The sequence below is a fragment of the Lissotriton helveticus genome, chromosome 5_1 (genome assembly GCF_964261635.1).
Source record: "Lissotriton helveticus chromosome 5_1, aLisHel1.1, whole genome shotgun sequence".
In the NCBI taxonomy this organism is placed as follows: domain Eukaryota; kingdom Metazoa; phylum Chordata; class Amphibia; order Caudata; family Salamandridae; genus Lissotriton; species Lissotriton helveticus.
The window spans coordinates 1,825,733,135-1,825,755,915 of record NC_136065.1 but is presented as its reverse complement, the minus strand read 5'-3'; the positions used below and the strand labels follow the sequence as shown (position 1 = coordinate 1,825,755,915).

General features: G+C 45.9%; 1 protein-coding gene across 21 annotated transcripts in view; it reads right to left on the bottom strand.

Annotated features, from left to right (window-relative positions):
* HDAC5 (histone deacetylase 5) overlaps nucleotides 1-22,781 on the bottom strand; it is a 1,448,645-nt gene that overhangs the window by 697,677 nt on the left and 728,187 nt on the right. For 19 of the 21 annotated variants that reach the window (XM_078645209.1, XM_078645212.1, XM_078645222.1 and 16 more), the window contains one exon: nucleotides 20,628-20,887. The exons of the other annotated variants lie outside the window; for them this stretch is intronic. In XM_078645209.1, coding sequence (XP_078501335.1) covers nucleotides 20,628-20,887 — 260 coding nt within the window. The remainder of the gene's footprint in view (nucleotides 1-20,627; nucleotides 20,888-22,781) is intronic. 21 annotated transcript variants of the gene reach the window in all.

The following is a 22,781-nucleotide window of genomic DNA, read 5'->3' as shown; positions in this document are numbered from 1 at the left end:
GGATCTGTCATGCAGGTCACAGTGACAGCCACAGGACATCATCTTATGCATAAACATCTTAGGGGAGAAAATTCAGAGGCAGGAAGATGCCAGCCTTTCTCGTATCTTTAGACATAAAAAAGGCTTTTAACCAGGTGGACTGAAACTTCCTCTCTGGAGTTCTGGGCTAGACATAGGGTTCCACTAAGACTGCTACAGTGGTTGAAAATGAAGGGTGGGGGTGTCTTGAGTGACTTCTATCTCTATTACTTCTGCAACAGCATAACTGCTGATGGTAAGAAACTAGTACTGACCAGAAATGGATAAGATTTGAGTTGAGATGGATCAGGCCACACAGAATTAATTTGGCTGGATAAAAGGCAGAGGCCACCAAACAGGTATTTAAGTATCCCTGTGGTCATATATTTAAAGGTCAGGAATAAAATAGCAGAATAGAAGGGACTTACTTTGTTACCCTCACCATCTACACACAACACACTTGAACAGTAAACTGAATGAGAAGGGTTCCATTTGATATCTACAGAGCGAGGTGGATGCAGGATGATAGCGGATTAGTTTAAACGAGGAACAGTCATGTCATTCAGACATTGTAAACCAGACTTTCATGTAACTGAGACAGAAAGATTGCTTTATGCCAAATTAAGTCATTGAGTTCTACAGCCTCAACTAAAGAAAGAGGATGTAGGGGAGGAATTTCCTTTTGAAATTCTATTTCCTACACTATTGGGCTCTAAAGCCGTAATCTACTGGCTTCATGTTTTATTGATGGACTTGTTCCAGTGTGGTTGATTTTGGCCGTCTGGGACAAAATCCTGGATTAAGGTATTACGGCGAGAACATTAGAGGTCCTGTAAAAAGATATTTGTAGAAGCTCTTTCTACCTAAATACATTCAAGATACACTTCAAGCTTCTGTACCACTGTCATTATAGCCCAGTATAGCTGAATCATATATGGACCATGGTGGGAAGGGCTTGCTGAAGAAAATGTGGGGGAGAGAGGACACATTACACCTAAGATAGATCTCAATCATAGCATTCTTGAAAGAGATATGGAGTGCTCTGATGGTCATACTAGGATACCCCATCCATGTGATCCAGGTGCCATTTTGCTTAGTGTGGAACCTACTGGCCTTAGAAATGTCTTGACCTTGGCTTGGTACCTGGTGTAGCAATGTTTGGGGGTGACAAAGGTTGCAACCACCTCTTAAAGGAAGGATCCACCACCTATGGCACAATGGCACCACTGACTTTGGTCCATCCTAGTAATGGAAGACTTGTTTAGTAAAGTAGAAAGGAACGGTTGCGATGTGAAGGGATACGGAAAGCCCTACATGCGTACCGGTCTCAAGGCCTTACTAAAATGATATGCCCAACCAGGTGGAAAGTGATGGCTCAGCTTACTTGAGGGATGACAGCGTGTGGGAGTAGGAAATAGATGTGAAAGACAAAGTGGGTTCCTGCAAGGATGTTTTTCATTGTTATAATACCAAGAGAAGATGGTTTTCTTCTATGTATGTGTTCTAAAGGGGAGGGATGTGCATAGTGGGATGATGTTAAAACCAGCTGGTGTCATCTGTAATCCTGTAACTTTCTTCTTAGTCAAGATTAAGATGCAGTCTCTCTCAGTGTTTCGCTATGTTTAAATCACAACATGAATACATTTAAAGGTAACAACCTCTGGAAAGAAGGAAGACCACAAAAATGAAAATAATAAAAACAACTTCAGAGACTAAAACTGCACTGTCTCTTTAAGCCTGCCAGGCTTGGCTGTTAAGAGGAAGTCTATTCTGAAGTTTAAAGAGTGCAGTTGGGTCGGTAAAGTAAGTGCTGTACAGTCCCAAAAACTAACGATTTAGTCTGCAGGCATGAGTCCCCAAAGGACATTCGGAACAAATATTAAACATGATGGGTTCTGAAGGATGAAGAATGGTGATGGCCATTACGTAAGCCTTTATAGAAGTAAATGATAGGCTTGGTTTTGAAAAACAGTGAAGCAATACAGTTTCTTCATGGTATACCAAGGCAGTTGTTAAACTTCTCAAAACAGTAGATTTGGAACCTCTCCCTCACTAATTTGTTTGAGATTTTGATGGAAAGATGTAGCCATTATTTAAAAATGCCCTTACGACTTTTTGGCAAATTCAAATGGGCATATCTGACGAACTCATGAGACAGGCTGCCAAAAAACCAGAAAACTAATTCTAAAAGCAGCAATGAGATGAAATATTAAGAGTTATATTATTATTTTCTCATCTAAGTGGCGATTTTTAACAGCCCTGAGGAAGTGATAAGACGATGCCATTACGCATGTGTTGTAGTTTTATAATAAAACTGAAATTAATTCATTAATTTGCACTGAAACTTCCTATAATGGAGCAGTGATTTTTTGTTTGTATACATATGACTTAATCGACTCCTACACATTAAATTTGGAAAATTCCTAGCTCAACTCAATAAGTATGGAAAACACACTGCAAGTATAGACTTGGCACTGGCTGCATTCACAACAGCTCACAGCATCATTCAGTGATTATCATATTTGTGGTGCATCATCTTGCCTTGTGTGTCCTGGATCGGCAAGAGCAGTAAACTGCACACCACCACTGGCAAGGCCCTTGGAAAACAATCAAGTCATTATTTTTTCTGGTTTCAGCGGGTAATAATAAAGGAAGTTCCTAATCAGACCACTGAAAGAGCATTTCCCTGGTAGCCGTATGCGAAAACTCATTAACCTGCATTGTAGACAGTTGCAGGAACACAGATAATGCACATCCTAGTGATGGAAGATTTCCCCATGAACTTCAATGTAAATAACCCATTCGTCACTTTCTGATATGACTGAGTAGGTGACCGTTTACCACTCCTGGCAAAGATATGATAACAGTTACCTACCTGTAAAAATGGTTTTGTAGCTTTTATCTATTTGAAATTCATGTGCAGCGCATTATTCCACCGTCTAATGGTTGGGTCTGAAGGTGCTTTTAGTGACCTTTATTTTTTAATATTGCCTTTATATGTCAATTTATGTGGATTCAGTAGGACTTATTGTGAATTTGACCATTAGCCCCCATTGCATTTTTGCCATTGGGTTCGAAGGTGTGTGAGTAGATCAACAAAAATGTAAAGTTGAGTGGTAAATTAAGAATTTGAGGAAATCGAGAGACACCTGCTGGAGGTCGATCATTACTGGAACCTGAAGACAGTTCTTTGCCTGGAGATGTTCAACTGAGTTGGACAAAGCATACAGGGAAAGGCTTGTTATCTCTAAAGTTCCTCAACATCATTTTGTATTATGAGCACAATGTTTAAGTTCTGTCCAAACTATAACCGAAAGCTTGCCATCAACAACGAACAGCCAGTGTAGTGTGTATGCCTCCCAAGAGATCATAAGTTAGAGAATTGTAAAGCCTGCTAATTTCCTAAACAATAAACTAGCTCTCACTGAAAATATTATATTGGCACAGCGGGCAAAAGTGGACATGGAAGGGCAGAAAAAGCAAAGGAAGCAGGAATTCAACTCTATCCATTCGTTTTTCAGAATTTTCAAAAGATTAGTATATATTTCAGGATAAATTTTATTGAGCAATTTTTCAAAAAACAAATGAACAGGGAAAAAAAGACATTCAGAGAACACAAGGGTTCAATTTAAGGTATACAGTACAAATGAGGTGAGTCCTGGAGGCTTGATCAGGACCTGAAGGTCTAGAATACAGAGCAAAATCCAGGTAACAGTTGGCAAGTGAAAGCAAAACAACACGTGGAGAATAGATAAACCCAAGGTATGTAATTTGGTGTAAAAATAAGTGATAGAAGTAAAATAAAGAGTAGGATGAAGGGGAAAGGAAGGGCACTAATAGGTATAGGGTCAAGACACATTTATCAGTGGATAAAATCTAATGAGATCTTGAAACATATAAGTGCAGATGCATTCAGATAGATGCTCCACCCTATCTGGTAGTTCCACCCAGGGTTTTGGAAGGTGCGATATTAGTTCTAAATATAGGGGGTGAGAAATAGAGAATCACAAGTGGTTTGGAGGTGGCGAAGTGGTTATCAAGGAAGTTCCAGATAGATGTATTTAGGTGTTTTGTAGTAAGGTGTTGTATAAGAGAGAGTCATGAAGAATACAATTTCAATTCAGACCTCAAAGTAGTTTGAGAAGCCAAAAACAAGGCTTCAAGATTACACTTCAGAGCATGACCGAGTAACAAAACTTAAAGAGAAAACGACTGTGTCGACAGACCTTGCAAACTCGTGAACACAGGAAGTTTTGGAGGCAAGAAAGATTAAAAAATCAATCAACGTAGAGACTATAGCATTACATGAAAAAGAAACCGTGGCGAGGAGGCTTTAAGTGTTCATAAAACTCCTAAACCATTAGAAATTAAAACACCTAGACAAGGCATTGACATTTTCAAACTGAACAACTAGAACACCTCCGTTGTATTTCAATTGCAGGAGGACAATACTTTGAAGGACAGAACCTCAAGTCGATGCCTAAAAAAAAATAACAAGCACTGGCGTTGCCAATAGGTCTCGCATTAGGAAAGTGTGGGCTATTGGTATTGTAAATGACAATTATTTTTTTAATATGTGTTGGCACTGAAAATATATAAATTAATAGCATTGTTATTTACAAAGCCAATAGCTTACACTTTCCTAATGAATTATTCAGATTATAAACATGAGCCATGTGGCAAGAGCGCCTCCTGCCGGTAGATTTAAGACTGGTGTTAGTCTCTAAAATGACCTCCTCTTAATCTACAAATGTAAAACTTGAAAAGAAATAAGTAAACAAAATAGAGAAGAAGTACCTGAAGGACGGAGCACATAAAACTAAATAATGAAGACATGAATTATAATGGACTAACCCTGCACCACGAAGAAACTCAAGGCTCGTTTTGATATTTCATTACGTAGCTTCATGTTTTTTTTATTAATTGTTGATACAAAACTCCAGCCACAAGGAAAATATAGCATTGCCTAAAGTAGGAGTGAAAGTTAACAGTGAAAACGAGAGATTGTTGATAAGCAGAGTGCTAAACACATGTAGAGAGCATTCCGTATATTTTGAAAGTAAAAAACGCTGTGAAAGCCTTGGAAAACTAGATGTGCGGGCAGGCCAGCAGTGAATAATTAGGGGAGAGAGAGGGGAGGTGCTGGGGAACAGATGGCCGTGAAGCAGGGGGCACCCTTTGAAGTCACGGCCTGCGGCCGTGAATAAGTGAGGGCGGGGGGCGGGGCAGCGGAAGCCTTTGATGAGGCAAATGCTGCTGGCAAAGCTGGCTGGGGAGGGGGAAAGTTTATGGCCCAAAAGCGCATGCCTGTGGCCACGTGAACTCGAAGAAAACCACATGGAAAAACCCATGGTTTCACGAGTATTTTGAGCACTTGAATTCTAGCTCCCTCAATGCGCTTGCGCGCATTGATAGGTCGCGAGACCTAAAAATAAAAAAAATGTTATTCAAAAGTTACTATGAAAAATTCCGGACCCAACCACCAGATGGCGGAATGATGCACATCATAGGAATTTAGAAGAAATTTCAAGTTACAAAATCTAGCTACCGACAGCTTAGACAATCATCCAATGCCACAAATGTCGGGGTGCTTTGGAGAGGGTGATAGGAATTGCATCAACTTGTTACTGCAAGAAAAACATTGTTATTGTGTTTTTGTTTTGTTTCCAGCAGCACTGAAAGTTCAGTTAGTTTTCATTTAGAGCACGATGAACTGTTCTTAACTTGAGCTTGACTACGTGACACAAATATTCCTTCTGAGTCCACAGGCCACTCTTTGCTAGAGTTAACTGCAGTGGCTTTCTCAACCCAACAGGGAGGCATCTTTCACAATCGACAGATAAAGAACTAGCTCTTGGAAGCCCTCACATCATGTTCTCGTACACCCCCCACTAAGCTACCTTCTCTATTCAATCTTTCCCCACAAGCACGGACTACACATCTTCTCTTTTCTTCCATAAGGGTCCACACCTGCCACTTATGAGGAGGGGGCGGGACCTCGTGCCGTGAAGTACCTAGGAGGCACTATATCGTGTGTCAAACTGTGTGAATTGGCAGGTATGAGGGTCACTCTCACAGGAGCCTTTTCATGATTGTGATGCGAGATTCCATTGTAATGGGGACAGGTGAAATTCAACAAGCCAGTGCACAAGGTTTAGTTGAAAACATCAACGCTGATGATGGAGCAATCTGCTTTCGTGCATGTTCTGACCTTATCTTGGCGGGATTGTAGGGTTGACACGGTGTGCATCTTGTACCACTTTGTTCTAAGAAAAAACCTATATCCATTGTCCCCCGATAAAAGCTAGTATAGATTAATTTTCTTCTGAAATAAGAAGTTACCACTCCCATGCACTTTGAGAAGTTACCGTGGCATTATTTTAGGACAAATGGTAGAACTGGCTTGAACTGCAAGTGCTGGTTTTCCACAAAACTCAACTGCACTATTGGGACATTCAGATGTGGAAATATTAATCTTGTATATTGTTGCAAAACTGCAATCAGCTTTCAGGAATTGACAAAAACCCGGTGATGTGGAAGCATGAATTCGACTTTTTTAATATATTATGTGTAGTTTATTTTTGAGCCCAAAATGGGCCTGTATTCCATCATCAGACCTTCCTGATCACTTGTCTAGCGAGTACCTGCCTCTATTACCAAAGACAGACATGCAGAAAAGTGTGCACCTCATGAGTAGGGTGTTTGGCCCTAACAATAATTAATATACATTTGTTTATTCTTGCAGCAGATTAGCGATGTTGCTTGTACTATAGTGGGAAACACGTGTTTGTGGAGGGGGGGGGGGAGGGCGTGGGATGGCGGGAGAGAGAGCTTCACACATGAAGGTAAATGGCTACTGGTCTCTATTTCCTCCCAAGGTAGACAAATCCATGACATTCACCACAGTGCTGCTAAGCTGCTACCACATCTGATTGCCTTTTTTCACCTTGTTCATGAAACTTAGTCTTTCCTCACTTGGAAGATCATCTTTTCACCCCAGTACATTATCAAACAGCAATCATTTCTACCTCCACAGGAATGTAGTGGAACACGCACTGTGGAGGAAGATTTGCAGAACTTCTTATATAACAGCTTATATTTCACGCAAAACCCCTAAGGTTCGACTACATTTTATGCAGGTCCTGACTCAATCACGGATAATGGAGGTCGTCATATTCTAAATCTTAAACAATGAAAGTTGCCATCTTTTCTGATTTATGCAGGATCATTGTCATGACAGACATTTGACGCAGATATTGTCCGGCCATATCTTTCTAAGAACTGTGAAAGCATCAAGTCATTCGAATGACGACACAGATACAACACCTGATGCAACATTCATCTAGGTAAAATTTCTACTTTTCACCATGTCGAGGTTAAATATGAACATATACAGACATTGAGCCAAAATAGTGTAGTCTGAATTGATATCATTTTACCTTATGTGTTCATAGGGAAACGTCTGGGACACACTCCTTGATTCACAGATTCTATGTCAGACATTCCTAAACTTATGTCAGAAGAACAGAGCTGTAACTTCCTCTTGGAACAATTTGAAATGATCCTCCACCAGGTGTTCTTGATTGGTCACCATGACAGGAGGAAAAGAAAGGAAAGGAAGAGAAAAGTCCTCCTGAATGATCTGCAAGACCCACTTGTCCGATGTTATGGACCTTCACCGGAGGAGATGATGGACTCTCACGCCAACTGGAGTAGTGTGGTCTTGCAGAGTCAGACTAGGAGTGCTTGGAGGCTGCAGATGGCGAGGGCTGGGCAGCCAATGACTTCTGGCTTACATTCCTTGGTCGGAATGAATCAAGTTGAAGTCCCCGCACAACTTGGGAAGTCTGCGCAGGACTGTGACTGGGATAAGGATGACACGGCAGGAAACCCAGAGCGTCCGCTTCCCCCCATTCCATTCCAAAGCTTCAGAGATCATCTGCGGCGTACCCCAGGGATCCTCCCTCAGCCCAACGCTGTTCAACATTTACATGGCCCAGCTCGCACACGTAGCCCGATAGCACGACCTCAACATAATCTATGCCGACGACACTCAGCTGATCCTCTCCCTCACCAAGGACCCCATAACCGCCAAAGCCAACCTCCACGAAATAATGAAGGCCGTCGCCGACTGGATGAAGACCAGCCGTATGAAGCTGAACTCTGACAAGACGGAGGTCCTCATCCTCGGCTACAACCCTTAAGCCTGGGACGACTCCTGGTGGCCGACGGCACTGGGGGCAGCCCCGACACCCACCGACCACGCACGCAACCTGGGAATCATCCTCGACTCAACGCTCTCAATGACCAAGCACGTCAACGCCGTCTCCTCCTCCTGCCTCAACGCCCTCCGCATGCTCCGCAAGATCTACAGATGGATCCCGACAGATACAAGAAAGACAGTCACCCAGGCCCTCGTCAGCAGCAGACTAGGCTAACGAAACGCCCTTTATTAAGGAGCCCCAAACAAGCTCATCAAACGACTACAACGCATCCAAAACGCCTCGGCACGACTGATCCTCGATGTACCAGGCCACGGCCACATCACCCCCCACATGAGAAACTTGCACTGGCTCCCCGTCAACAAGAAGATATCCTTCAAGCTCCTCACCCACGCACACAAGGCACTCCACAAGACCGGCCCAGCCTACCTCAACAGACGGCTCTCCTTCTACATCCCCAACTGCCAGCTATGCTCCGCCGACCTCCCACTCGCCGCCGAGCTCTCACTCGCCACCGTCCCGCGCATCCGAAGAACAACCACCAGTGGGAGATCCTTCTCCCACCTCGCCGCCAAGACATGGAACACCATCCCACTGAGCCTACGACAGACCCAAGACCTGCTGACCTTCAGGAGGATACTCAAGACCTGGCTGTTCGATCAGTAGGGCCCCCACCACACCGCCTTGAGACCCTCGGGGGTATGTAGTGCACTTTACAAATGATTGATTAATTGACTGATTGAAACTTCTTCCTTTGACAAGAAAGGTAGACTGGCCATGAGGAGAAGAAGAAAGGCCCAAGGATCTGGCCGTAGCTCGAGTCTCCTTGAACCGCACTAGGGCAGAGTCTGACTTTTCCCCAAAAAGACTGGTTCCATCAAACAGGTTGTCCATCAGGTTTGCCTGGACATCGTAGGAGAAGACAATTTTCCCAAGCCAGGCATGGCGGCCCAAGGCCACTGTCTATGAAATTGCTCTGCCCAGTGAATCAGTTGTGTCAAAGCCACACCTTATGGCCAATATTGCTACAACTTTCCAGTCCTTAACCTTCTGAGAGAGCACAGCCCTGGCCTCCTCTGGGACTTGTGGCAGCCCTTGCGCAACTGTCTCACAAAGGGAGTGGGAGAAATGGCCCAATAAACATGCAGTGTTCACCAACCGCAATGCGAGACTGGAGGAAGAAAACATCTTCCCAAGTGACTCCAGCCTATTGGAATCCCTAACCGGAGGGGCGGATGGGAATGCGCCCTGGGAGGCAGAAGCCTGCACCACCAAGCTTTATAGGGTGGGGTGTTGGCTGAGGAACTTTGGGTCGCCCGGTGCCGGGCGATAGTGGCGTGCAATTGTCCCATTCCAGGAGCCACTGTGCTAGGCTTGGACCACGTACCTACAAGGACATCAATAAGTGCCTCATTGAAGGGCAAAAAGGGTTCAGACGTGGAAGCCCCGGGCTGAAGGACTTCGGTCAGGAAATTGGTCCTGACCTGCACAGAGGGCAACTCAAGTCCGAGGACCTTGGCTGCCCTCTTAACCACCATGGCATAAGATGCCCCCTCCTCTGTAGCCAGTTTTTCAGAGAGCATGCCAGTATCTGGATAAGTATCCAGTCCACTGGCCTCCCCAAGTTCCCCATACCAGTCCTTCTGCTCTGCAGACACATCCTGGTGTTCGAAAGGGTCCATGAACCCCCTCCCGTTCCTCTCCCGAGCCTAAAACATCCTCAAAATGTTCAGGCAACAACATAGAACCCCTGGGTTCTGTCGATGACAATCAGCATAGAATGACGCCGTTCCGACTCAGTGTCATCGGAAATAAGGATGGGGCTGGCACCACAAGTGGGCATCACCGGCACCGACATCCGGTCTGACACTGGGGAAGGTCACGTTGGCATGACCGGTGGCATCCCGGATCCGGGATCAGATCCCTGAGGCCCCACCAGAGCGGACGGTGTCCAATCCGATGGGGCCTCTTCTGACCCGATGGGGCTCGAGGGCACACCAGAGGGGTCGGGCCCACTCAAATACACGACTCATGGTCTCTGAAAAATCTTTAATTTGAGCGGGGGTCGCTCCATCTCCCAGAAAGGGAGGGTGGCGTGAAGTCAACCTTGGCTCTGCAGAGCTCTGCCTAGAGCATCGGTGCTCCTTACCTCGTTCGTCGATGGACGACAGTCGAGGCGAAGATGAAGTCATTTGGATGACTTCTTCTTCTTGTGCCTCTTTCCAGAGTGTCCCGATGACCTCAAGTGTGACGAAGAGAACTTGGGGTTCCGGGAGCGGTTCCGCGACATCATCTTCTTCAATAGGGACCGGGACCTACGCAGAGTCTGGCTGATTGGTATCGACTGTAAAGACACAAGGAGCTTCAGAGCCTGCTCACGCAAGGCGTGCGGAGCCATAGCCCGATTGAGCACAACTTCCGATCATGGTCGCGCTCAAGACACCAGAGGCAGACTAGGTGAGGATCGGTAACCGACATCATACGGTGACCGGCACCGCGCAGTTTAAATCTTGTCTTCCTTAAAGACATCCTCAAACACAATGTTGAAAAAATTCCATCCAAAGACAACAGAGTCGAAAAAAGGCCTGTCAAAAAGCGGCAGAAGAGTAGCTCTTCCCAGATCAGCGATTAACTGGCGCGGAAATAAAAGAAATGAGATCCGTGCGCCTGGGTGGCGCCTATATAGGTGACCGCGATGTCACAACCGAAATAACGATGGCGACTACGTCACACAGAGTCGAATGGAGCCACCCAAAGGTGCACGCAAGAGGTATTGCTCGAGCAAAAGTTTCCGGATCAAGCCTGAAACCAGGGAAATTCAAAGGTAAGGAATCTGTAGCTAGAAGTCTATCAGATATTCCAGTTTCTGAAAAGATTTTGTATAAAAGGGCACTTGACCACTTGTTAGAAGTCCCTCGTCCAGATTATCGCATTCGATTCTGCCAGAGATGCTCTCACGTACTGCCCGCACACAGCCGAGCCCTGGAGAAATAGAGCTACCGTAGCGTGTATTTGCACTACTATAATAACACTGATTTCACGCCTTCAATGAGACAGACAGTCTTTGCTCTCACTAAGGTATGCAGTGCGTCTCCTCTCCCTAACAAACTCTAGACTGCAAGTTGCTCTGAATTCTGGGCTCTCTTAGTATATAAAGAGCTTAGAAGTAGGCATAAGGGTGTTAGGTGTTAGACAACATTTTAACCATGTTAGAAATGTTCATTTTATTCTCATTGTTCATAACGTGCCTTTTTGCATTTTATATAATATACTGTGTAGTTGTTTAAGCTATACTGAGAAACAGGTTATTCCTGTAGTGATAAATACTTTTTGAAAAAAAAAGTTTATTCTTCTTAATGCAGTGGGCATATTATAAGGTGAATATTAAAATAGGCATGTTACTGTTACCATGTTGCCCCTTCATAGGGATTGTTGGTAACCCAAAAGCAATACCTATATTTCAATAGTTAGTGTTCTGTGGAGCTACAATAACCGGTCTCTCACATGTATCCTTGGTGCACTGAACCAGGTTCACCTGTGTCAACTGTGGGTGGGAAAGAACACCTTGTAGAGCTACGGCAAAGTTGTAGCCTACACAACAATTTGTCTGGTGTTTTGAAGGTTATGCTTTTTTGCAAAAGATATGAATATTGAGTCTGCTTAAGGCCCCATACCGAAACACAGAAGATACTGCTACTGTGACAAGTTGACAACTTTGTTATGGCTGGGCAAAAAAATCCCCATCACGGGCTCTATTAAGTCTGGTTCTAATGGCATCAGTGGCCTAGACTGAGCGCTTTGCAGTACAGCTTTAAGTAACAGAGGATATAGCATGAGGGACAGCTAACACAATTTTTAGTTTTATGGCTCCCATCATAGGTCTTAATGAAAAGTAATGGTAGTATTTATTAACAAGCTTCTAGGTAGGGACCAAGTCAGGGAATATGACCTTCATGACGATTCTGAGGTTATGTCACCCATAGGACTGTACTTCAGGAAACAGTCTAAGGTGTCTGAGCTCTTGAGGTTTTCCTAAGGCACCCAGTCTCTCTCTGATGTTAATGCAAGCCTTTTTCTTGGTGACTTTTAAGCTGGGAGGGTGATCTTTCTTGTTGAATGCTTCTGGTATGTAGACTTTAGAAGATCTTTTTCCAATGCCTGCCATCTGGGTAAGAATGAATGAATAAATGAATGAATGAATGAAATGGATTTATGAAGTGCCTAGTAACTCCCAGGAAATTTCCCCGTCCTAAGCAGAATTGGGGCCTGGCGAGTCAAGAACAGGTGGACTACTAGCTCTTTCTGAAGAGCCCGGTGTACTCTGGGGATTACTGCCAGTGCTGCTTCTCCAGATCTGAGTGCTCTGGAGGGAGTGTTAGCCTTGATCAGGGGGAAGAGGTAGCTGGGACCCCTCCCATTCATTATCCTATGTGCAAAGCACAGGGCTTTAAACGAGATTCTATGTTTAACTGGGAGCCAGTGGAGTTCAGCCAGACAGTGGCTAATGGAAGACCATTTTAGTAGCCTTAGAAGCATCCGGGTTATAGCGTTTTGTACTCTTTGCAGCATCGCCAGCCTGCCTCAGGAGGTACCCAAATAGAGCACATTACAGTAGTCAAGCCGATATACCAGCATGGCCTGCACTACTGTTTTTGTGCTGCTGCTGGTATTAGCCTCAGTAGCTTCTTTATTAGTCTCAGCACCCCAAAGCAGATGCCCACTGTGGCCCTGATCTGACTATCAAACAACAGCTGCACATCAAAAACATTGCCTAGATGTTTCACTTTAGGGTTTGGGCACGGGGTGGGGCCCAAATCTGCTGGCAACCATGCCGATGACCAGATTGAGGGCTGTTTCCCCACCATCAGCACCTCTGTTTTCTCTGCATTCAACTTCACCCAGATAGCTTGCATCCATGTCGCAAAGTCAGCGAGGCATAATGTAAAATGTACTGCAGTCCTATCATCATCGTTATCTAGTGAGATAATAAGCAGAGTATCATCAGCATATGACACCACCTTCACTCAGTGGCCCTCGATAACGTCGTCCAATGGGCGCAGGTAGAGGTTAAAAAGAGTGGGGCTTAGTGCCCACCCCTGAGGCACCCCCCTCTGTAATGGGATAATGTCCGAAGTGTAGGGCTTCTGAATAACCTGAAACAAGCGTTTATGAAAGGCTCTACCCTTAATACCCTGTGTCCACAGTGGATCCAGTAACACAGAGTGCGAGGCTGTATCAAATGTTGCGCTGAGATCTAGCATGATGAGAGCCCTCGATTTCCCTTCGTCAGCCAACCTGCGTAATGTCTCTGAGGCCAGAAGCAGGGCCGATTTCCGTACTATACTGTGGCCTAAAACCTGATTGGGTCTCATGTAGGATATTCTTCTCTGTGATGAACTCTGTCCATTGTAAATTGATGTGACTTTCAGCCAGTTTAGCCATAAAAGGAAGTAGAGAAATGGGGCGAAAGTTCTCTGGTTTAGAGGGATCAAGAGAAGGTTTTTGTGGGAGTGGGATCACCATGGCATGCTTCCAATCAGCCGGAAGTCGGCTGGCCTAAAACAACATATTAAGCACAGAACAGATGCAGATCGACCTTAAGGAGCAATGATGTCCTTGGTGGTAGATTCTAGATTCTTCTCTGTTCAAGATCTCACAGAGTGTGTCTCCATGATACCATTCCCCTTGACAGAGTGTTTTGACCTCACGAAGTGGATCAGCAACTGCGCGGACGAACTCGCCCCACTGAGGAGCCCGCCCAGCAGACCCGGCAGCAAGAAGGCCCCATGGTTCACCGAGGAACTCAAGAGCTCCAAGAAGAACTGCCGAACCCTCGAGAAAGTCTGGAGAAGGGAACCGACACCGGACAACAGGACCTCCTTCAAACTTGCCACCCGGAAACACCACCAGCTGATCCGCGCCGCCAAGAAAACAGCATTCAAGGACCGGTTGGACAACAACGCACACAACTGCAAGGAACTCTTCAACATCGTGAAAGAGCTGGACAACAACGCACACAACTGCAAGGAACTCTTCAACATCGTGAAAGAGCTTTCCAACCCCAGCGCAGGAAACAACGACATCACCCCATCGCAAGACCTCTGCAACTCCCTCGCTTCGTATTTCCACAACAAGATCGCGGACATACACAACAGCTTCAACAACCAACCAACGCACACCAGGACCGAACAACCACCGCCCACCACCACCCTCCACGCCTGGACCCCGATCAGCACCGAAGACACCATCCGCACGATGAACTCCATCCACTCCGGATCACCGACCGACCCCTGCCCTCACCACGTCTTCAACAAGGCCGACGCGGTCATCGCACCCCACCTGCGAGACATCATCAACACATCCTTCGCCACCACCATCTTCCCGGAGAGCTGGAAACACGCCGAACTCAGCGCTCTACTCAAGAAACCAACAGCTGACCCCACCGACCTCAAGAATTATCGCCCCATCTCGCTCCTCCCGTTCCCAGCCAAAGTCATCGAGAAGACCGTCAACAAGCAGATGGCCGCCTTCCTCGAGACAAACGGATCCCTCGACCCCTCACAGTCCGGCTTCCGAGCCAACCACAGCACCGAGACCGCCCTCATCGCCGCCACCGATGACATCCGAGCCCTGATGGACAATGGAGAAACAGCGGCCCTCATCCTCCTAGACCTCTCCGCGGCATTCGACACGGTCTGCCACCGCACCCTAGTACGGCGCCTCAGCAACATCGGAATCCAGGACAAGGCGCTGGAATGGATCATCTCCTTCCTCGAAGGAAGAACACAGAGAGTCCGCCTACCACCGTACAAGTCAGAGGCCTCCGAAGTCATCTGCGGCGTCCCCCAAGGATCATCTCTGAGCCCCACCCTCTTCAACGTCTACATGAGCCCCCTCGCGGCCATCGTACGCAAACACAACCTCAGCATATTCTCCTACGCCGACGACACCCAGCTGATCCTCTCCCTGACCAACGACCCCGCCGCCGCCAGAGCCAACCTGCACGAAGGGATGAAAGAGGTAGCCGAGTGGATGACGACCAGCCGCCTGAAACTGAACTCGGACAAGACGGAGGTCCTCATCCTGGGCTCCTCACCCTCCGCCTGGGACGACTCCTGGTGGCCTCCCGCCCTGGGCACCGCACCCAAACCGACAGACCATGCACGAAACCTGGGCTTCATCCTGGACTCCTCCCTCTCCATGACCAGGCAAGTCAACAACGTCTCCTCGGCGTGCTTCAACATCCTACGCATGCTACGGAAGATCTTCTGGTGGATCCCCACCGAGACCAGGAAGACCGTCACCCAGGCCCTCGTCACCAGCCGGCTGGACTACGGCAACGCCCTCTACGCCGGTACCACCGCCAAGCTCCAGAAGAGACTCCAGCGGATCCAGAACGCCTCAGCCAGACTCATCCTCGACATCCCACGAACCAGCCACATCTCCGGACCTCTGAGAGACCTTCACTGGCTCCCCGTCAACAAAAGAATCACCTTCCGCCTCCTCACCCAGGCACACAAAGCCCTACACGACCAAGGCCCGAGCTACCTCAACAGCCGAGTCAACTTCTACGCTCCAAAACGCCACCTCCGATCAGCCAACCACGCCCTCGCCGCCGTCCCCCGCATACGAAGAGCGACAACAGGAGGAAGGTCCTTCTCCTACCTGGCCGCCAAGACCTGGAACTCCCTCCCGACCGACCTGCGCCTGACCCAAGACCACCTCTCCTTCAGGAAGAAGCTGAAGACCTGGCTGTTCGAGCAGTAGCGGCACCCCCCCCCCCCCAGCGCCTTGAGACCCTACGGGTAAGTAGCGCGCTCTATAAGTGCCATTGATTGATTGATTGATTGACATTAATCGCTTGGCATCAAGCAATTTCACCCTCAAATGTTTTGGCAAGGAGTGCTTCAATTTCAATCTTAACGTCATTCTTGCCATTCGAGATACACGTCGACACATAAATTGTCTAACCTCACTTTTTATTTACCCTCTCTGTATTGGGGGAAATGGAGAAGTGAGTCTCAAAATGTAGAGCAGAGGTAGAGGAGGAGGAGGTGGAACCTCCCCATGGATTAGGAATATGCTGAGATTTAAGTAGCAGATTTTGTGGAGGCACGTACTTAAAACTCCAGACTGCAGGCCAAATTCATATCAAGTCTTTCAACATTTGTAAAACACGGCTTTCTTAGACATTATGAATGACAGAACACAGACTGCATGTGGACATGTTGTTATGTTAGTACATGATAAAGTATTACTACTCAGACTAAAACAAAGTCCAGAGATATCAAAAGAATTGCACTAGAGAGAAAAAAACGGAAGAGCACATTAAACAGGCAGTGTTACAAAGGACAAAATACACAAGAGGAACACACGTGAAAAGGATGATGAAATGAAAACGAGGCACAAGTAAAAGGAGCAACGAGCATAATACATAAATGAAGACTTGGGGGGGGGAAGAGGAAGCATGCTGGATCGCCTCTATTTAAAAACAAATGAAGAAAAAAAAGAAGGTGAAATCTTAGTGATGTAATGTAAAAAGATGCATGGCGAGAAAGTATTGCTTCTTATAGAAAAAAACTAAAACAATGCTATGCATCACGATATTTCTCAGACCCTTTTTTCTAGCTTGAAGGATATGTTAAAAATGGTGAATACATTGTGCTTATGTGGAAGAAACCTATACAAAAAAGAAAAGTACACTAAGAAAAAAGGCAAATGGTGTGACCTACACCAAAGGATGCCATACGAAGTGGGACTTATTTTATAGGCTTAACTGTATTAATAAACAAAATGAGAAAATGGTCAGAGTCCTGTGTTCACGGATCCCAACTACCCAGAAGAAAAAATAACTGCCTCTTATCAGTCATAACAGAGCCTTTTGGCTTGAAAACAATGCACTTTAGCACTCTAAGAAGCTACATTAGCTTTCTTTAATTGGTTTTCCTTTTTAAAAGAGGACTAATTGTTTATTCTTTAATAACATATTTAACAAGAATTTGGAACTGGTTTAATGCGCTGCATTCTGCTAACATTCCACAATAAGTATGTTGTCGTTTGTGGACAATTAAAATGCATTAACTGCAATGAAACTTTATATTAAGAGGATGCACAGAACTAGCATATAATCAAATATTTATAGTGAACAAATCAACATATGGGCAGGTCCAAAGCTCCTCCTTTCAATACTGCTTCGTAAAGCTCTCTTTCTGGTGGCCACATAAGCTCTGGCACACAGTTGTGCTGTTGGAGGCACCAAAATAAAAGTAGTCTCCATTAGTGAATTAAATATCAAAAAAGTGTCCTATGCAAATTGCGGCACATTTAAAATTGTTAAGGCACATTGTATGAGTTTTGCAAGGTATGGAAGCCTGCATAGATTTGATGTTGTGACAGGTGTAGTTTGTTTTAAAATCATGGAAATCAACAGTACAACCGGCACAGCAGACCATAAAACTGGCGCACAAATAGCCAAAAAACAGCCTACGCACTGACCTGTCAGGCCAGTCCATCAGGCACCTCCTGATTACCCTATAGGCTATTCGACCCTGAGAACAGGTAAATAAAAAATAACTACGGTTATAAAGCATTTAGGAATTCCGCATAAGGGTCGTTTTTTAATATCCTATCATGAAGAGCCTGCACGCCCCGTCGATTCTGCTTATGGTGTCCTATCATATGGTATTGCCAGTTATGCTAGTTGATTGTAGGGCAGCAACAAAGGACCTCTATTTCGGTTTGTCTTGGGTATGTTGCTGTACAGTTCCTCAGCAGTGGTTGAGGGCTTTCATTTCGGTTTCGAGAATTCACCTCCAGGTGTTCTTTTGCATGCCTATCTTCCATTTGCCTTCGGCAGTAAGTGTTCTTGTGATGGAGTTGTGTTCTCTTCGAGTGGTGGGCCCTATCCTACTCATAATAATGGAGTTCATGCTCTCTTGCCTGCATCTGGTGAGCAGTTCCTAGTTTGAAATAGTTTGCAGCCAGAAAATGTGAAAAAGTCTTCGCAGTTTACTGGTGTGGAAGGCTGGCAGTTTGAAAATGTGCCTTTTCATCATCCCCCGGCATTTTGTTCCATACAATAATGTGGGCAGAGCACAGCTCTGGTAAGGCATCAGCTTGATGTTGTACTGAGATGACCTTCACATACTGTTCAGCATTCTGAAGGCATTCCTGGCCTTGTTCAGTCTGCTCTGGATGTCACTGCCTGTACCTCCCATCGTGTTGATCTGCAAGCCCACTTGCTGTGCATAGATGTTGAGGAGAAACATCTTTTCATGCATATGCTGGGGTGTGTGAGAGAGCAAAGTTAGGGCATTTGCATCGTCAAGGTCGTCCAGTGTAGAGAATAAGGTATGGCTTGGTCTTCTGTCACATCACCCAATCAATGACTAGGTTGAAGAGTAACATCATGCATCTCTGTCTCACACCGCTCTTGACTTCAAATCTATACTTGATATCTCCCACCGTGCAGTTAAAATTATGATAGATGCTCTTGATCAGGAGAACTATCTACTGTGATATGCCATAGACTCACTGTAAACGCTAGAGCGGTCACGTGGATACTGTCAAAGGCCTTCTCAGAAATCAAGGAAGTTGTTGTCTCTGCCACTCCATGCACTGCTCTATGATGTTGTGTAGAGAAGGTCTCTGCCACGCCATGGACTGCTCTATGATGTTTGGTAGAGTAAGGTTCGCCTCAATGCTCCCTCTGCCCTTCCTGAACCCATCCTGTTCTTTTCTTAACTGCTTGCTCACTACATCAAAAATGCAGTTATAATGATTTTTGCCAGGATTTTGCTCAAAGATGACAGTAGGGTTACTCCAACTCAGTTGTTACAGTTGGTTAATGATTCCTTTCATGTTTATGGTTTCACTGTGGTGTTAATCTCTCAATGAAGGGCATTAAGCATCAGACTGATCTTTTCCATTGAGCTTTACCCAAATGTGGCATACAACGACCCAATGAGACAAACAAGCCTGTGTGAGGTTTCCGTTGTAATATGATCCATGCTGCATTAATTAGAAAATTAACTTAAAATTAAACAGAAGAGAGCTGGAGGCACTTTCCCCGGTGACTTGCTGAGCTCAGTGCCACGGCTACACACAAACCTTTGACGGCAGGCTGAAATGTTCAAATAAGGGTAAGCAAACATCTTACACGATTTAAATGAGGAAGGACCAATATACTGATGAAATGTGCATTCTGATTACGATACCAACGATACCAAGTCAAAGAACTGCATACAATCCCAATAAACCCCTATTCTTTCATCAGTCTCCCTTCCCCTGCCCTCCTTCTCTCTGCATTAACACCTTGTCCTCTCATCCTTGCTTTTCTAGTGCTCACAGGTCATGATCTAACGAGGATTTTCATTAAAAAAATGTAATACGAGGAGCTAGCGTATTTCTAAGTTTTGACAATTTTTGCATATGAGGCGACAGAGGCAGAATGAGTGGGAGTATATATATCCCAAGATCGAACAGTTTTGATGATGTGGGGAAGCAAGGGCAAGAACTGATGGGTAAAAGTTAGCAATGTATTGACTAAGGGAATATACAATTGTGTGTATGCAAATAATCTGCTAGAAAAAACATTATTTGACCCAAATAGTTGCAAATGAATATATTTTCAACAAAAAGAACACAAGAGGATGGGGTCACACTTGCACTGTAGTAGGCCGGGAGGTGGGTAGGACTGGGGAAAACAGTTAGGAGACCGTCTCTGTTATACAGCATTGCAAAAGGAAATCACTGTGACAAACATAGTGAAGAGGGGTGAATGGGACAGTGTGAAACAGTTCAATGGGGGAAGATATTACACAACAGGGAGCAGTACGGTTAAGTGAGAGGGAGGAAGGCAGCTGATGTGTGGAATGATGGAAAGGGGAAACATTAAGTCAGGGAGGGGTTGAGAAATGAGTAGGGTGATCTATGGCATACAGTAAAAGACATTACAGAAAGGTAGGTAGGTAGGTCTTCAAAGGTACTGAGATTGGGTAGATTATTGGAAAGATGTATGGCATGAAGAACGGAAGGTGTTAACAATGACGATGGTGGTGTATAGACGTGACCCAGACATAACTGTATTCATGGCCACTTAGAGCAAAGGAGGGCAACCAACCGCTGTTTACAGTGTGGGTCTACGACTCACTCCCGGATATCATCAGGAGGGGAGTTACGAAATGGGCACAGGGGTGTACCACTGGTTAACTGTCACTATTTGGAAAGTACATTTGACCATTTTTGCTCAATGTGTTTTCATACACAGGAAGTGTTTAATAAATGCATAGGGGTCCTAGTAAACCACACCTCTTCAAAGGAGCTAGCTATTTCCATGTCAATCCCTCTCGCACTAGCACAAGCCGTGGGAGTCAAAGAGAGTCCTACCTTGAGGTGCTTCTGCAGCTGGACCTCATGCTGCCTCGTTAGGTGCTCATGCTGCTTCTGAAACTCTGCAAACAGGAGCTGCTTCTGGAGCTGCTGCTGCTGCTTGAGGAGAAGCAGCTCATGCTGTAGCTGTTGCTCCCGCACCATGGGGTCCACTCCAGGCACTGCCCCCCGCAGGTCCGTCCTTAAATCCACTGGACTGGTGCTGCTGCTGGAAGTGGTCGGCATAGTCACAGCGAGCACAGGCTTCACATCAATGGCTGCGGACCAAACAGACAGGTTGAGCTAAACTCACTCCAAAGTGAGGGAAAGATACATGTGTAACATTTGTTGTTCACTGCGAGTATACTTCTCCAGCTCACATGCTATAAATCTACCAAGCTTGCAAGCAGGATCTTCCTAAGGAGTATACTTTTTGAAGGCTGTGAATTTGAGAATGACCAATAAATGCAAAACAATCATTCGAGCAACTCTCACAGTACTAACCCTCAAGAGGATGTTGGGTGACTACCCACTCTTGAAAACAAGCAATTTTTATTGATTAGCAAAACCTAAACGTTAAGCAATCCCAATACAATTGGCCATATATCCTTAGCCGACATCTACTTGCATGCCAGATGCAAATCCTTTCGGTACTGTTTTCACAACTATCAGCATGGGGCTTGCAGTGCCAAATTAGTACAGATATTTTGCAACCTTGGTTTTGAGTATTGTAGCACAGACCAGAGTTTGTAGAATGTTTTACCAGTGGTGTGTTTGTGGTTCCGATACTGTTTTCAGTAAATCGGGGGCACCACTTACCAGCACTTGGGGGGAACCAGGAGAGCGGGCAGACACGCCAACACCGCCAAGAGTCAGCATTTTCCAGTGAGACGCGCACCGCGGCCCCGGGACTGCATTTCCCGGCGGGCTGAGCGGCGGCGCGTCCCTCCCACCCGGAAGCAGCGCCAGGAGGAGCATCAAAACAGCGTGACCCCGGCTGAGCGGGGGGAGGGCACCATTTACCAGCACTTGGGGGGAACCAGGAGAGCGGGCAGACACGCCGACACCGCCAAGAGTCAGCATTTTCCAGTGAGACGCGCACCGCGGCCCGGGACTGCATTTCCCGGCGGGCTGAGCGGCGGCGTGTCCCTCCCACCCGGAAGCAGCGCCAGGAGGCGCATCAAAACAGCGTGACCCCCGCCTCGCGGTTCGTGGGCGGGACGCCGGGCTAAGCCCGGGCAAAGGGCGGGCCCTTTGTGGCCCTCAGAGGCACGAGGAGGACGGGACGGAGCGACCCCCCTTGACCCCTTGACTCCTGTACACTGCCAAGGTAATTACTTTATGATCTTCCTGATATTCTGGCAAGGGAATACCCATTGGACTTAAGTTGCAAATTTTCTAAAAAACTCATAATTTCTTGCGGCCTTGTTATAGTCTAACGTTGCACTCCTCACAATGACTCACAAGGGAGTGTCCAATAAATCCATCAGCCAGAGAGCCCTGCACTCAGGGTCACAAGTTCCTTGCAGCCCATCTCCGCCCACCGCACTAGCGAATGAACCTGCCAAGACCAGTATATCCACCAATCAACCGCCCGATCCAACTAATGGTATAGCGCAACAACTCTCGCTGTTGGACGAGTTAAATTCCCTCTGCAAAACAAGGTATGCTACTGTGGAACCTAGAAATGAAACTAAGTGTCCTTCCCCTTGCCCTGTTAAAAAAACCAGTATGTCAACCCCAATCGCTAGTCCTCTTGTACATCTTCCCCAACCCAAAAATGATCATCCACCAACCACAGTTTTTCCCCAGTCCTCAACTAGCAAAAGGAAGTGGGATGGGGTCAAACCCACAGAGAACAAATCAAAACAACAAAAACTGTGTTTTAGCTCTCCACTGACTGCAACTAACTCCTTTCTAAAACTGGAAGAAAAAATTGACCAATTGGCAACATCCTTCAATTCGAACTTTCTGTCCCAGATTGAACAAATGGTTAGCTCACTCATCTCTCCACTGATTGTCAAAATTTCCACCCTAGAGGATAGGCTGCTGGGAATAGAGAAATGTATTAAGGCCAACCAAATATGTACTGAAAAACCTGTAACATCAATCTGTTCCAACCCACCTGGTACAAGCTGTAACAATCAAACTCACCTCCCAGTCCCTATCCTT